Genomic DNA, 16,757 nt, shown 5'->3' with positions numbered 1-16,757 from the left:
CACCCGTAAGTTAGGCGGGCTCTTATCGCTACAGAAATGCCAAACGTGTGGATGCTAAATGTGGTTCAGGCACGCTGGGGCTCAGAAGGGAGGGGGGCATTTTGATTCGGGAGCTCAGAATTTGCTGAATTTCTTTGGGGGGGGGGATCCATTTTGCTTTTCCAGAGCCTTTGTGCTACCAGTAATGTGGAAGCCCCTATATTTTCAATGACAGACCTGAGTGGAGACTTTTTCTGTGGATTGAGTTGAAGCTTTTATTGGGAACATTTTACATAACGTTTGGATTCACATTTATCCTGCACTCTACGCTGAGCACTTACTTTGGGGTTTCCATCTATATCTCCAATTGACATTCAGATGAAACCCCCGAAGGATCCATTCACTATAATGATGCAGCAGAGTTATCTCTGTTAAGTGATGTCCTTTTTTTCAGAAGTGCGCAAAACTGGTGGACCGTGCTTTTATGCACATCTAAAAAGACGGACACTGCTCGATTGTAGGCCAGACGGTGTCCACAGTGTCTCCATCTGCCTCATTATAGAGAATTTTCAGCCGGGGAATCACGTATTTCAGAGATTTACGCAGAAACTCCAATGCAAGAGCTCAGGGCAGGATAAATGTGTGCCGAGCCTTGCTGCGATCTTTGGGAGGCAGAATGAACAAATCAACAGGAGGTGGAAAATTGGTTTTATTTTTTTTTTTTTTACGCTGTTACTTGAGTGATAAGTGATTAGGCGACTTTATTCTTCAGTCGGTGTGATTACAGCGATACCAGATTTATATCGGGTTTGGCTGCTGTCACACACTAAAAGGTGCTTTTTTTTTTTTTTTCAACAAAAAACAAGTTTTTGAATTGCCATATTTTGAGAGCTATAATTTTTCCATATTGCGGCTGACAGTCATGTGAAAGCTTGATTTTTGAGGGGAGAGTTGACGTTTTTATTGGTACCGTTTTCAGACACATGACATTTTTTGAGCGCTTTCTATTCTGATTTTAAAAATACATATTTTTTTTTAATTTTGTGATTTTTGAAAAAATATCTTTACACTTCTTTTTGCTTTTATATTTTGTCCCACTATGAGACTTTCACTGTTTGCAGTCTGATCGCTTGTAAAGCATAGCAAAGCTCCGCCTTTACAAACTGTCAATGCTGCTTTTTTTTTTTTTAATGCATTTTCACACTTATTTGATGCGTCTCTGGTGCAGATGTGACGCCACAATTTTAATGTTTTGGGTTTTTTTACAGTACAGAAAAGCTTTGATTCTGCACTTAAAAAGCAGCTGCATTTTTACATGTGTTTTCCACATCGAAAACAAGAGACAAAACTAAAAAGCACCAATACTGCAGAGTTCAGCAGAATCCTTGAACGCACAGCGGGGCGCAGTTTTCATGAAATCGCATCCACTTTGCTTGGACAGTTAAACGCAGAATTTCTGTGCAAAAATAAAAAACCTCCAGCGTTTACGCTACATGTGAATATGGCCTTAATGTCCAAGCAAAGTGGAAATTATTTCATTAACATTTCTGACCGCTGTGCGTCAAAAGACGGATCTGACTTGTGCAGTTTTGCTGCAATTTATCCAATTTTCTATGTGGAGCCTGAAATAAACACAAGTAAAAAAACGCTATTGTATTGTTAAGTGCAAGATCAAAGCTTTTCTGTACTGTTAGAAAAGGCTTAACTGTTCTTTCATATCTGCACCAAAAATGCATCAAAATAAAGAGAAAAACGCATAAAAACTGCAGCAAATAATGCAATAATCAGAGACTATTATTGCATAGTGTGGTGCTGGGAAAAAAAAATCAACATTTACATTAAGTGTGAACACGGCCTCAGCATTATATTTTTAATACTTTTTTATGAGTTTAATAGAGAGAAAAAAAAAATCAGACACCATTTTTTTTTCATGCTATTTATTAATCATCGTAATCTGATCACTGTGCTGCATGGGTCGTTATGATTACAGGGACACCAAATAAGTCTGAGAGCTGCTGATTTGTGATGTTTGCTTTTTTTTTTTTTTTCTTAAACTTGCATAGAAAAAATTGCATTATTGTAATGTCATTATTTTTTAGTAATTTTATAGGAAGACAATAACCGGACTTCTTTTTACTCTAGAATACAGGGACATAATAATACACAGCTATATACAATCTATATCTAATATATACAATATACCTGTAACTTCACAGCGTACAAGGCACATTCTCCCATACCTGTCAGTGCCGGCTTTGGCTCACAACTTTTGATGCTGCCTACAATTATGCAGGTTGTGGGTTTGAATCCTGGTGAGATCCGATCATGAAAAAAAATTGTTCATTTAATTGAATGTACGCATGTGCAGAGAAGCTGGCCACGTCACCTGAGCAGGAAGAGAAATGGTGAATGAAGAAAGCTGGAGAGAAGACATTGTACTGAGTCCAACCTCGCATGACAAGGGGACACCTCCCTCAAATTGGGACAATCCTACTGGATCCAGGACGGTTGGGAGCTGTGGGTACTCTGAGTAGAATCTTACCGTAGTGATTGTTGGGAATCCAAGTGCTCGGTCCACCAGCATTCCTGAGAATGGCGCTCTAACTTAGTAATCATTGGTAGTTCCGGTAAGTGCTGAGACCACCAGCAATCCTGAGAATGGCGCTCTTAGCAATCATGGACAGTCCTAATAAGTGCTAAGACCACCAGCAATCCTGAGAATGGCGCTCTAACTTAACAAACATGGACAGTCCTAATAAGTGCTAAGACCACCAGCAATCCTGAGAATGGCGCTCTAACTTAATAAACATGGACAGTCCTAATAATAAGTGCTGGGACCACCAGCAATCCTGAGAATGGCGCTCTAACTTAGTAATCATTGGTAGTTCCGGTAAGTGCTGAGACCACCAGCAATCCTGAGAATGGCGCTCTTAGCAATCATGGACAGTCCTAATAAGTGCTAAGACCACCAGCAATCCTGAGAATGGCGCTCTAACTTAATAAACATGGACAGTCCTAATAAGTGCTAAGACCACCAGCAATCCTGAGAATGGCGCTCTAACTTAATAAACATGGACAGTCCTAATAATAAGTGCTGGGACCACCAGCAATCCTGAGAATGGCGCTCTAACTTAATAAACATGGACAGTCCTAATAATAAGTGCTGGGACCACCAGCAATCCTGAGAATGGCGCTCTAACTTAATCATTGGTAGTCCCAGTAAGTCCTGGGGCCACCAGCAATCCTGAGAAAGTGGTTCTGCAGCCATGAACTGAGCATAGGTGCTCATGTTCGCTATCTGCCATATTGTCTATAACACTGCCAGAAACGTAGAGCATGTCCTCAAGTCCCAAGATAATGAATATGACGGAGGTTGAGTGCCAACTTCCACTCCATTCAAGACAGGGCTCTAAGAAACCCCATTCTCAAGACTACTGAGGGTCCCAGTGGTGCGACCACCAGTGATCATTGTTGTCCCTTACCCATAGGGGGATAACTTTCAATTCTGGGTTGGGATTTACCGTACAGTCACAGGGACCTGTAAACGCCATACTTAGGAAATGTAGGCATCAACCTCCCTTCCACAGCGGTGACATGTTTTACTGTAGGGCTATAGGAGGAGCTCACTGACCATCCCGTTCCTCCAGGCCACTTATCTACTGAGAAAGAGGCCCAGATACTCATCGTTGTCAATAGTCCCAAGTTTCCAGAAATAATTCTGGTGGATGCAGTCACGTCCCAGTGAAGTAAGGGAAATGGTTTATGTAAATCATGTCCAAAAGTGACTTCTCTGTTTGGGGTGAGCCAGGCGGGTGTCCTATATTTTACCAACCAAGATGTGGGTGAGTATGAATACTGACCTCATACTGGGGCCTTCTTCTAGTAAATGTCCAATCGCTGTTAAGACCCGTAGCACACAGTAACTTAGGATTGAAATTTACTTTGACCCGTGGCTTCCATGTTCTGGAGTCCGGATGTCTAGCTAAGTTTTAGTTTCTCTATTTGTAGGATGAGCGGGGCCCCATCAAAAATAGAAAACACTTTATAGAAATAAAAATGGGATGGAATTTGCAGAGCTTTAATGTCCATGGCAACCATGTTTCTAAATGTACAGTGCTCTGTTCTGATCTGTTATAGTTTATTTTTTTGTGTATTGTACGAATGGCTTTCATTTTCTTGGTTGTTAGGCCCAAACCTTGTTATTGTATGCATGCATGCATCAGTTAGTTGTAGTACCTATGTATTGGCCACTAGATGGCTCCAAAGCACCATACAAAGCACAGCGTGCAGGAAAGTAGATACTGCAGTAATGTTGTCAAATAGTCTCCTGTGCTGCTGCGGAGTCAGCGACATCTGCCCTGTGTATCAGTACTTGTAAGCCAAAACTAGTAGTGAGTCCTTTAGAGCAGAGGTCCCCAACTCCAGTCCTCAAGGCCCACCAACATGTCATGTTTTCAGGATTTCCTTAGTTTTGCCCAGGTAATAATTGCATCACCTGTGCAATGCAAAGGAAATCCTGAAAACATGACCTGTTGGTGGGCCTTGAGGACTGGAGTTGGGGACCTCTGCTTTAGAGGTGCAAATATTTCAATATTTTTCTCTGTATATGGACCACTCCTGGTTTTAGTTTACAAATACTGATTAACCTATGGCAAAACCAATATAATTTGTGATGGCACTAGGCGTGGCTGCAAAAAGATCATACTATTCGTTACCATTCATAAATCAATAGTACGCGTGAAAATGAGAAACTTTATAATATATCTTATCAGAGAAATCTGCTTCTTTCTCCGCCTGGAATTGATCATTCATTTTCAAAATTCTCAATTCTTGAGTAGAATCTGAATTCAGTGAAAACAGATTGTTACATTACTGAGATTAGAAATTATGGTTGGTGCTCATAACGTTCTATCTAGCAGAGAGGGAGGAGCTAGAAGCAGAGCTCCTCCCATCTACATAGCTCTTATGAGCTCCAAATGCCAGATTGTACTCTAAAATTGAGAATTTTGAGAATGAATGATCAGACCAGGAATAGAAAGAAGCCGATTTCTCTGATAAGATATATTACAAAGTTTCTTATTTTCAGATGTACTATTGATTTATGGAATAAAAATTAAAACAACAATTACTCTTTTACACATCGTAGTGTAGAACCAGCTTCGGGACTGGTTTGTTTCTCCATACCTCCAAAATAAAAAATTCTGCATTTATTCAACAGGACACATCGTATAGAGAACCGCATGCATCACTTTATTTTATTTCAGAAAAGTGATCTGCTTTTTACAGATATTTGATACAGTAGTTATACAAATTCAGAAATTTACAAAATCTGTGCAAACTCTTTCTTTCCAAGTTGCCATTGTTTGAACGCATGCATAAACAATGAGCGTTAGGCAATGCCTGGCCAGGACTACAACTGCTGTCGTCTGCTTCGCTGGGATGAAAGGAGTTGTAGTTGTACTGCCCCCTAGTGGCCCGCATTGCCTAACTGTACAAATCATGAGCACGTTTCTATGTAAAAGTAAAAAGTATGTCTATGTACACGCCCGTAATGTGCATCACAGGACAATAATAAAAAAAAAGAATATGGTCGGCAAGAGCAATCTGGAAAATCTAAACTGATAAATATGTGAAATCTTCAGAGCAAGAGTCTACACGATTCATGTTCTCGACTATAACCACAGGGGCAGTGGTGCCACTTAAAGGGGGTCGATCATCAAAAATATTACCTATAGTTCTTGTGGGTTTTTTTTTTCCATAAAGGCCTCCAAATGAAGTTACATTACAAAATTAAAATTTTCCATAACTTTATTATTAAAATAAAATATGCTTTGTTTGCTGTATATTTTGCAGCATTGTCAGTGTTTTGCTTTGTGGCAAATTTTTTTGTACACATTGGAAAAGATGCAATTGACATTTTGATAGACATTTACCAAGCAACATAACATATATAGATATCACAACTATAAAAGCACCAAGCCACAATGTCGTATAATATTATAATTTAATAGCAGGGGGGCTCGTTAGTCTATAAAATACATGTGAGCTGCTGCAGAACCTCTTTTTTCACTAGTAATGCATATATTCCTTTCTATTATTAATTGACATAAACTGTCTTCATTATAATTTTACAGAACCTGGGGGATTTATTATGAGATTTTGCTACAGATGGGGCAACAAAATTGTATAATCATCACTGCAGCTGCTGAAGAACCTCTTCCTTAATGAATTTCTGCAAAGCGATCATTGACCGGCCTCTACTGGGTACTGAGATAATCGGCACCTATGCAATGTCGCTTATCTCTGTGTAGTCAGAATGTGACATTTCTACAAATATTTACATCATGTGTGGAATATTTCCTAACTATTCTAGTAAGAAAATATTTTCTAGTCCCCGATTTTAGAACTATTTTTTTTCATTGATAGAAGATTTATTTTTGATGAAAGAATCCCTTTAAGAATATTTCTCTTGGTTGACCCCCTTCCCAGCCCTCCCGAATTCCCCAAAATACTATAAACATATTCTATGTCTCATTATAAGAAAATATTTTGGCAAAACAAAAAAAAAATAAAATAAAAGCAATCGTGATGTATAATTGAGAAAAATAGAAATCTGTAGTCAAAGCCAGCATGATTGTAAAATAAAAGCAAACAAAAACTCCACGCTCGAAAATTCATCTCCTGCAAGTCTGATAATGAAAAATATTCTATACAAAAAATAATCTGCATCCTCACGTAATGCCTTCCGAAGATTTACACACACATGCAGACATACAGAATAGTAATATATATATACAGTCACACACACACGCACTAATTTACATAGAAACAGGGACCAAGAAAAGAAAAGGCCTATAATTACAACAGCAACTATCTGGACAAGGATACATCGGTGTGTTATGTACATAGATGAAGACAACATGCCAGCGAAGGGTGCTGCAGTAGGTGCTGCACTGACGACACCTAGACTGATGAGTCTGCACAAGTTAGGAGGAGTCCTTTGGCGTTGCGACCTTGGTGGCGCTTCCATTCTGTGACTTGTAGCTGGTGAAGCTAGGTGTGTGGATGGTACGGATGCTCTTCATACCGTGAGTCAGTGAAGTGGGAGAGACAGAAGAAGAGGGGGAAGTAGCAGAAGAGGAAGGAGAAGGAGGAGATGGTCTGCCATTTGCATTCTGCAGTGAAAATGAGAGATGGTGACCTTTACCTGAATAGGTTGGGCTCTGCAGCTTCGACGTGCCGTTATGAACAGGACGGATAAGGGAGGAAGCGTTAACGGTACGACTGGGCTGAGAGTTAGAATTGGGTACAGGGACGTGAGACTTCACAGGCGGATTATGGGGGTTAGAGGTATCGTTACACTGAGCAGAAACAGAGCTGCTTTTTCCAGTGTTAGGAGAAAGAGCTGGAATCTTAGAAGCAGATAAAGTAGGGGAAGCAGCCTTAATATCCCCACCAGCTTTCTTAGTACCTCCGTTAGCCTGCAAATAAAGATGGCGGGAGACAGTTTGTCAAAATGTTTAACATTAATACACCAACAGGGGCGCAGGAAAAAAAAAGCCCCCACCCAAATGGAAACATTTAATGTTCTCACTGGACCTGGAAGAAACCATAAAGCACAGAAAGTTTTGGAGAACTTGGGACGTGAAAGATGTGGCGCCCAACCTGGGAGATGCGGTGCTCTGCTACATGCATTGTGAGGAGAATGGTGGCAAGCGGTTAATGGAATGCGGTGGCACATACATGTTAGTACCGGACGACATAGACACCACTGCACACACGTGCACTCTGATTTTGGGCTGCCGCATGTTACCACAGTATAAGCTGAGGTTTCACGCATCTCAGCTGAACATCTTGAAGTGGAACCAAGCAGTGGGTGTTTTATTGCGGGCATGCAGAGATATGGCAAGAGTGAGATAATACTACAGGATTTCTCATGCCACCAGATCCAGATGTTTAACGAAAACAAGAGTGAAAGCATACGCTATCCTTGTTTTGGTTACACTGATTCAGTAACTTGGCTTGAAGTCATTTTTAGTTTTCAAAATCTTTTTTGTCCTTCCAAAATTGCGTTTCTAAGGTAAAACTACCTGTCTGAATTGACGTTGTGGCTCCTGTAGCTTTGGCTGTTTGCTAGTTTTTTCCATACTTCCTTGTCTAGTTTTAGAAGACATTGGTATTGGCATTCTGCTGGTTTGTGAAGCTCCATTTGATCCCTACGGGAACAGCCAACAGGAAGAGAGAGACAGAAAAAAATAACAAATCAAATGACAGAACTGATTTCACCCAGTGTTCACATTCCATGCTTGACCAACATCATATCAATCTCTATAGTCATGCAGAAGAAACATCAGAGGTTATAAAAATCATGGAAGAAATACAAAAAACACAGGTCATGTCAATCAAGCAGGTTCTGTTTTGTTCTTCATCTGCCCATCACCAAGTTATCAAGCTTATTAAACCAGCATCTTGTTAGACACCTACAGGAAAAGCCAATCACCAGAAGAACACCACTCAGAGGATTAGGCGCAATTTGTCATCGGCACACTGTTAGGTTTTAGCAGTCTTGTGCACTGGTACCTTACGTGCTGTAGTAGGTATGGATGATGGAGTCTCAACAACTGTTTTTGTATCATCCACTAATGCAGATTCTTTAACAACCACAGAGGTGATCATCAACATTTTGTTATTGTCCCTGGATTCTATGAGATCAGATCCTGGTTTTGGGTTCATTTCACTTATTGTACTTTCTAGCTGCTTTATGGTTTGCTCAAGACTGTCTAAGGTTCTGTATGTATTTTGCCTGATCTCATCGGTTCTTGACACACAACCTGGTTCTTCAAAGTTGAGGCCTTCTGTTTGGCTATCGTCTTCTTTGCACTTCGATCTTTCAATTTCAAACCTTTTTGCTTCTTTGTGTTGCTTTACAGTCCCATCGAGCTCCTCCTCATCCTCGTAGACCACGACTTGTAGGGTCTTCTTCCCAGTTTTTGTCCCTGTACGGATGGCTTGTGTGAGAGCCACCAGCTGTTTTTTGGGAAATTTGAACTTAAACTTTTTCTTCACGTCTTGTCTCTGGCCATACAGGTCGTCGGAAATATCTGACTTTTCTTCGTCTACCGGGATTCCTTGGGAGACAGTATTATCGAGAAACATACTTTTCTTCATTTCTGCTAGAGATGGATAATTAAATCTGATTTTATTTGGAGACAAAAGACTTTCCTGATTATTGACCATTTTGGTTTCTTCAACCTTTTTTTCTTTGGGTGGAGAGACAATTGGTTCTTTATCTTCTTCTTCTTCCTCCTCCTCCTCCTCATCAATCTTTGCCTCTGACATAATTTTTTCCAAGTCATCATCACATTCTTCAAATATTGTTGATAACCTTTTATAGGCGGATTTTATATCCATTGGTTCATCAAAAATGATAATGACCGGCTTTTTGTCTGTGCACTCAACCGGATCTTGTAGGTCGGAATTGTTGGAAGGAATTTTCACATTTTCTTTATCCACGGAAACAGTTTGTACCTCTCCACCTTTCCGGTTTACAATATCTTGTACTTCACCTGTTGACAGGACCTGAACCTGAGTATTCGTGATAATAAAAGCAATGTTATCTGCTGGAGATCTTGGTTCAGGTGATGAGATAGTCGGAGATTCAATGTCCTCACTCTGTTGGCTTGTAGTCCTTCGAGTATTCTTCTGTCTTAATACAACTGTTTGGCCTAAGTCTAAGTAGGGCATTCCCTGTTCTTGGGTTGGAGAACTACCTACTGGGCTATCCTGGCTCTCTACACTAGAAACTTTGACAAATGTGGACTTGGACTCTGAGATTTTGTGATCTGTTCCTCCATTAACCACCTCTTGCATTGTAGAACTCAAGTGCTTTAGGTTTTCCTTATTGTGAAATTTATATATGCCCAGGTTTACCAATTCTTCATTTTTAATTTCTTTATTAGATTCTTCGCTATCTTTAGAGCTCGGCTGGTCCCTGCCTATGAATAGACTGTAGGTTGACTGTTCATTTGCTACAACCTTCTCCACCTGCCTAATCTGAGAAGAAATAGGTGCAGAACTTGGTATCGATTGAATTTTCCACTTGTCCTCTTTGCTTTCAACAAGTTTTGGGCTTTCAGGACTTACACTTTCTTTTGAAATAATGCATGACACCTATGAGGAAATATTAGAGGGGAAATCAACTTAATTAGAAATGTATTTCTCAATAAAAGTGAAATAAATCTATAATAAATGGTAAGTATGTTGTTAATTATAGAGATGAAATATGCTGACTTACATCTTGACTAAATAAAAAAAATAAAATAAGCAAATGCATTTTGATCAAACTATAGCCGTACTGTGCAATTCTAGTAAAATCTAGAGAGAAAGCTAAAAATATTTCTTGGAAATATTTAAAAAAAATGAAATTAAAATTTGTAATATTTTTTATTTATTCATAAAGGTCTCTAAATTAGTTCACCAAACACATAGATACACAGCAAGGAATATTCACACCCGCTGTGCCTAAGGATGGGGTCACAAGACCGTATTTTCTCTCGGCCGTGAAAATCTGTCCGATTATGCTAATCACGCTCTGATCAGAGAATGATCACAGTGTGATCTGATATTCTCAGATATGGAGACGATGGGAAAAAAATGTCATCATCTTCTTTATTTTGTAAGGCCGGGATCACACGTGTGAGAAACTCACACGAATTTCGCATCTCAATATGCAGCACTGCCGCCGACACTCGGGACCGGAGTGTGCGGCTGTATGTATATCTATGCAGCCGCACGCTTCGGTCCCGAGTGACGGCGGCAGTGCCGGATATTGAGATGTGAGACTCGTGAGTTTCTTGCACGTGTGATCCCGGCCTAAGTCCAATTTTTTGACAGAGCCATGGACTTGCATGGCCGCTTGTAATCCGATTTATGGATCCAAATCACGCATACTGCGATTTTTCTTAGGACCGACTCGGTCGAAGGAAAATATTGGACATGTGCATGACCCCTTGGACTAACATTGGTCAGAGTGTGATCCGATGTTTTGTCTGTCATCTACAGGAGCTCAAAAGGTTTACAGGGGCAGATTTCTTACCATAAAAAGGCGCCAATCAACCAATCGGTGCTCATTAAACTCCCTTTTTTTAATTTTAGGTGTTGCATTTCCCTGCAGTGGCCACCACAGGCTAAACTAAGAATTACACAATGTCATTCCAAATCACTGGGCTGTTTGCGTGATGCAGGACAGGACAGGTCCTTCAGAGAGAGAGACCCTCTTTAAAAGGTTGCTCTCCGATCTTGCTAAGAATTGAGGATTTCAGCAATGGGAACCCCCCCTCTATTAACTACGAATCTCAATGGGTTTCAAATCCATACAACCCATTTAACTACATTTCCCAGAATGAACGTAATCATAGCAGGCTCTTTGTAGATGTCAAACATGCAAGAAACACAGATTCGAAGCTGTCAGTAAATATACAGACCAATGAGAAACTGTAGATCTGCATGCAAGGTTGAAAGTGAGGTGAGGAAGTATCCGCTAGGGATAAGACATCTTGTAAGTCAGTTAGATACACAAGAGACTTCTAGCAGCTTGGGATATTGCACTGGTTTTTAGTAACTTTGGGTTAGTTGTATAGGCCTAGAAGGTTACTGATCGGCCTCACACATGAAATTACCTTCTTTTCCTTGGGTAGAGCTAAACCCGCAGTTCTGTAATCTCTCTCGTGAACCTCTGATTTAGGGGGCTCATATTGCACCTTTGAATTGATTTCCACTACAGAGCACTTCTGGAAAGCCTACGAGATGTACAACGTGACACACAATCTTAGAACTGACACAGAAATATTTTTTCTATATTCTCCTAAAGATATACAAGAAATTCAATATATACATAGGTGGTTATAGTCCAAACCAGTGGTGCCAGTACATATGCATCAGCACTCCTGTAGACAGAATGCTATGACCAACCATGGAGAACCAAAGAGCTGCCATCAGTCTCCTACAATCGGGTCTAAAGTAGAGGAGGGTGACCCCTTCTATAAGACTGAGGTCTGCGGCAGGGAGAGGCTACTGATCAGCTACAAATAATATCTTCCTTTACAGGTGGGTAGAGAGGTGCAGGGGTATGGGGGAAGATGTCTTATAATGGCCACCACTATTTTAAAGAAGACCTGTTTCCAAGTTAAAAGGGCCACTTTTGGTGATTATTTTATTCATGCTGCTCCTGGGGGGAGTGTCTTTTGGCTACTCTGCATTATTACCCTATGAGCCACGCCTCCTTGGAAAAGACTACAAAAAATTAGCACTAGATAAAAAGACCCATATCTCTGGGACCGTATGGTGGATTTTAAGAAAACACAAACCTGAGTACTCGGGAGGGCAGTAGGAATAAATCAAGAGCAAAACTAGCCACTTTGGACTCCGTGACGGGCCCTCTTTTAGGCTACGTTCTCATCTGCATCACTGTTGTAAAACAGGGTCAAAACCCATTCACTATAAAAATAATCTCTTGGATCCTTTCCTAGTTTTCCCTACATGGCAGAAACCTAAAAGGCAAAAACTATTGTACTACATGAAAAATAAAATGGGTCAGTTACCTGAAGTTCTGCCATGATTCTCTCTCCTTCCTCTTCCTCCTCATCTACTTGAGAAGTCTTGACGGGACTCTCCATTTCAGGCTTGATGGTTTTTGGTGGTGGTGGAGGAGGGACGTCTTCTAAATCCTATATTGATTTACAAAGGACATAATAATATGTTATTGGGATCCTGGTATAATGCTTTTTGGATGCTCGGACTACATCGCATGAAGGACATTTTGTAGTCACAGACGTACAAAGTCTAGTGATTAACTTACAGATGGCAGACAATGTGGCACCACAGACTCCTCTCACCTTGCTGTCTTTCCAGTCGGACGTCCATGAAGTGCTCAAACTACTTCCAAGGGGGTACATGCGACGAGGAGGGGGTGGAGGAGGAGACTTGATTAACTTATCATTTTCTTGCTCACTTTCCTGACCTCCTTCTAAAAGACAAAACAAGTGTAAGCCATAACCACAGCTAACGCTGGTCTTGATGCTGCTACATGACCAGAGATGTGTGGTTCAACTGGGTCACTGGTCAGATGTCCACCAACCCTACTCCATATGTATGTAACCTACTAAGAAGATGCGAAGGTCCACGGAGAAGGAAAAGCTCTCACACCTTTTCCCAACTTTAGAAATTAATCTATATTTCCTGTTCATAAGTTACCCAAAAACAAACAGGTACCCAATGAGATACCTTTATACGTGTTCTATTTATATTCTCAAAATATAGAAAATCCCACATTAAACACCTAAGATCCTAAAGCTAGTAAGTAAAGGACATTGTTCTTTATCGTGGATCATACCATTGACCTCTGATTTTTCTAGGCTCTCTAGTTTTGAAGTCTGGGGTGGCATTTCTAGGCTGGGTATTGACTTCATTATATTGGCTTGTGCTTCTTCCAGCATCTTCTCAAATTCTTTCCCATTGTAATGGTCCAAGTTTTGTCTTTTTTCTTCAAATTTCCTCTCTGCTTCCTAGAAGGAGAAACATGCAATCGATGACTAAACATTTTTCAAAAATGTAATGAACGTTTTACGGAATCGATAAAAATCTGTATGGTAAATAGTGAGGAGCACTAAAGGACACAACTCACACCGCCCAGTCCCTGCAACCAGGAGGCAAAATGACCACGAGGAGGGTCAAGACGAAAATGTATCTTTCTTGTCCCTTGCATCAATTATTCAGATACGATCATGGAGGTGACTTAGGGGGAAGATTCAGAAAGATACCGGGAAAATACAGCTACATAAAAAAAAAGCAGTGGGGAAATCTCACCCCAAAAATGACTTGTTTTAGTCTCAATTATACATTTAAAGGTTGTCCATCATTCATGATTCCAGAATGCTGAAAGGACTCACAGAAGAAACGGAGGTGGCAAGACATACAGAGTCATATTTAGGCCAGTTTCACGCACCCTACATTCATGGACAATATATGAACCTTTATGTCCAGACTCCCCGCCCGTCTCTAGACCTGAACGCGACAGCGTATGAAGCAGTTGACTTTGGGTCATGACTGAGCCCTGCAACCGGTACAGACGTTGCGGATCGTGAATGACGGACATGTGAAATCGGCCCTATAGAAGTCTAAAAAGCTTCATGCATAAAGCTGAAGCCTGGCGAGGTCGACAACTCTCTGGATGCCAAGTATGTATAAACCTGCTCTAGACCACCAACAATGCTGGTAATAATGCCCACTCATACACTGCCATAGACCACCAGGGATACACAATTTAACTCTTTCTTTGGTCAATTCTACCAGTGATACTCATATCAACACCTTCACTGCCACAGACCCCAAGATATTAGTATTAGGCCGGGATCACACACAGCGAGATACGGCTGAGTCTCTCTGGTTAAAACCAAGCTCTGGCACCGGCACTCCGGAGCGGAGCGTGCGGCCGCACAGCAATACATGGAGCCGCACGCTCCGCTCCGGAGTGCCGGTGCCAGAGCTTGGTTTTAACCTGCGAGACTCGGCCGTATCTCGCTGTAGTGTGACTCCGGCCTTACCATAAACCCACTCACTACCTTAGCTAATTATGACAAATTATTTGGAGCTATTTCAGGTCACCCAATTTAGCAGGAAAAGTCCTAAGTCCTCCTAACTTTCCTACTCAGTGGTACTACAATGTCTTGGGGGGAATATTGGGGGGCCATACAATAAATTCTGACACCATTATGCATAAAGAATAATACTCTAGTATTTCATGTACCTCTATAGACACTGCTCGATTCCTGTAGCTTACATGTTGAATTTCTTCAATAAATAAGCTTTGGCCAGAGGATCCGTTGTTTAGTTGAGTAGGTTGTGCCGTTGGAGTGTGCTCCGGTGTCGCGGGAGCTGCTGTGCTTGATGACTGGTGATTTGCTGATGAATCTACTAAATGGCTGCTCTGGGTATTGGAAGTAAAGGCATGGTTCACCAGAGCTGAGGAGTGTTGGGATTGCTGCATGAGGACGGGCGAACTCTGCACGTGGAGAACTTTAACTCCAGCAGACAACGGTACCACCTCTGACTTCACGGAGGTAGTCTGGGCTTCTACTGTGGCTCCTGGTTCGATCGGCGCTGACTGAAGGTAGACTTGACTCTTCTCTTCTTTGCTTTGGATTATTTCAGTTTCGGTAACTTTCTCGCTGATGGTGTATTGGTTATTTTGATTGTAGTCAACAGTCTTGGATGATCCATCAGAAACATGTCTAGAGATAAAATAAAGCAAACACCATGTGGCCACGAGAATTGTTTGAGACGAAGCGCTCTTCAGAATTTTGCTAATATTGAAGTTGCGGTACCACTTTCCTTCATTTTCCCCTCAGCACATGCTTTCATAGATAACAGTGCAGCAATGACACTGCCCATGAGATCTAGTTGAGATGAAACAGACGACTCTATACAACTGCTTGTCCTAGAATATGGCTGTGTTACCCCTTTAAAGTGTCCTGGTTGACCTCAACTTCTACTAGAATATGAAGGAGGTTCTGATGCCTTAATGGTCTCCCTCGGGTGTCAGGATTTTTTTAATTAAACTGGCTCTGTTAAGATTATGTTAAAAATTACACAAGTTTTACAGCTGTATAGATCACAGAATAACAAGAAAAATGACACCTGTCTTGTAGTAATCCGATGTGCCAGTGCTAAGAAATCCATCTTTTGCAGTAACATACAAAGTACCCTGGAAGTGCATTGGGGCGTGTTGATGCACCCTGAGCATATGGACACGCCCCCAATGCACTTCCATCCTGCTTTGCATGTGACTTCAAAGCTTGGTATCTCAGCGCTGGTACATAGGATTCTTACGAGACAGGTATCATTTTTATCGATATGATGAGACCTAAGCAGCCATGCCACTTGTTTCAGTAATAAAAACATACCGATCTGTTCCCTTTAAGTTTTAAACATGAAAAAAAAAAATGCACGTATTGAATTGAGCTCACCTTCTTAAGGCAGACAGGGCATCAGTCATGTTTCGGATCCTCTTCAGTAAGCTGTCCAGTTTGTGTGGCTCCTCCTTCAGAAACCTAACTGCTTCCACCTCAACCCGTAAGACAGCCCTCATTTTATTCTGTAGGTATGGAAATTCCCCTAAAAGTACAAAGAACATGCTACCTTTATGTTGAAGACTTAATGATGTCAGAATAAAGGCAAGGTGACTTGACTTTGCCCAAAAATTTCTAAAAATTATTTCTTAATAATATGCAAAAGGTAAAAAAAAATCATCTATCAATAATTGCAGAAAAATCTCATTGAACTTTCTAAATTTTTGCACTAAAACACATTATGGACTGACTCACTTCACACTACAGGAACGAGGGTCTTACACTCTTGCAAGACACGGCGACATTTTAGGTTGTAATGACACCACTAGGTGATGCTATTCTATCAAATTTTGCCCAAAAAGTATCATGTCTATCACAGATCTGCCATATGCTATTTTGTTAAAGCATTTTACACCCCTGTCTTAAACTATATGTATATATATATATATGTATTTACGTACACATACATTACTGTGCAAAAGTTTTAGACAGGTGTGTAAAAATGCTGCACAGTATGAACAATAGAAATGCTAATAGTTTATTTTTGTCAGTGAATAAAAGAAAAATTTAAACCAATATTTGATGCTTCCAAAGCATCAATTTTTGTATGCACGCAGTCAGGGGTTTTGTTCGAGTATGGTCTGGTGTATGAGC

General features: G+C 40.8%; 1 protein-coding gene across 15 annotated transcripts in view; it reads right to left on the bottom strand.

Annotated features, from left to right (window-relative positions):
• Positions 1-5,208: 5,208 nt before the first annotated feature.
• KIAA1217 (KIAA1217 ortholog) overlaps positions 5,209-16,757 on the bottom strand; it is a 514,478-nt gene continuing 502,929 nt past the window's right edge. For 9 of the 15 annotated variants that reach the window (XM_069729562.1, XM_069729563.1, XM_069729566.1 and 6 more), the window contains 9 exons: positions 16,002-16,149; positions 14,783-15,266; positions 13,370-13,541; positions 12,873-13,003; positions 12,579-12,704; positions 11,658-11,777; positions 8,560-10,149; positions 8,070-8,195; positions 5,209-7,460 (listed from right to left, as the gene is read on the bottom strand). In XM_069729562.1, the coding sequence (XP_069585663.1) occupies positions 6,966-7,460; positions 8,070-8,195; positions 8,560-10,149; positions 11,658-11,777; positions 12,579-12,704; positions 12,873-13,003; positions 13,370-13,541; positions 14,783-15,266; positions 16,002-16,149 (3,392 nt within the window). In that variant the 3' untranslated portion in view covers positions 5,209-6,965. The remainder of the gene's footprint in view (positions 7,461-8,069; positions 8,196-8,559; positions 10,150-11,657; positions 11,778-12,578; positions 12,705-12,872; positions 13,004-13,369; positions 13,542-14,782; positions 15,267-16,001; positions 16,150-16,757) is intronic. The other 6 variants (XM_069729574.1, XM_069729576.1, XM_069729577.1 and 3 more) reach the window with 3 other exon arrangements.

The sequence above is a fragment of the Ranitomeya imitator genome, chromosome 6, assembly GCF_032444005.1.
Source record: "Ranitomeya imitator isolate aRanImi1 chromosome 6, aRanImi1.pri, whole genome shotgun sequence".
NCBI classification, from domain to species: Eukaryota; Metazoa; Chordata; class Amphibia; order Anura; family Dendrobatidae; genus Ranitomeya; species Ranitomeya imitator.
This window is presented reverse-complemented; position numbering and strand designations above follow the sequence as displayed.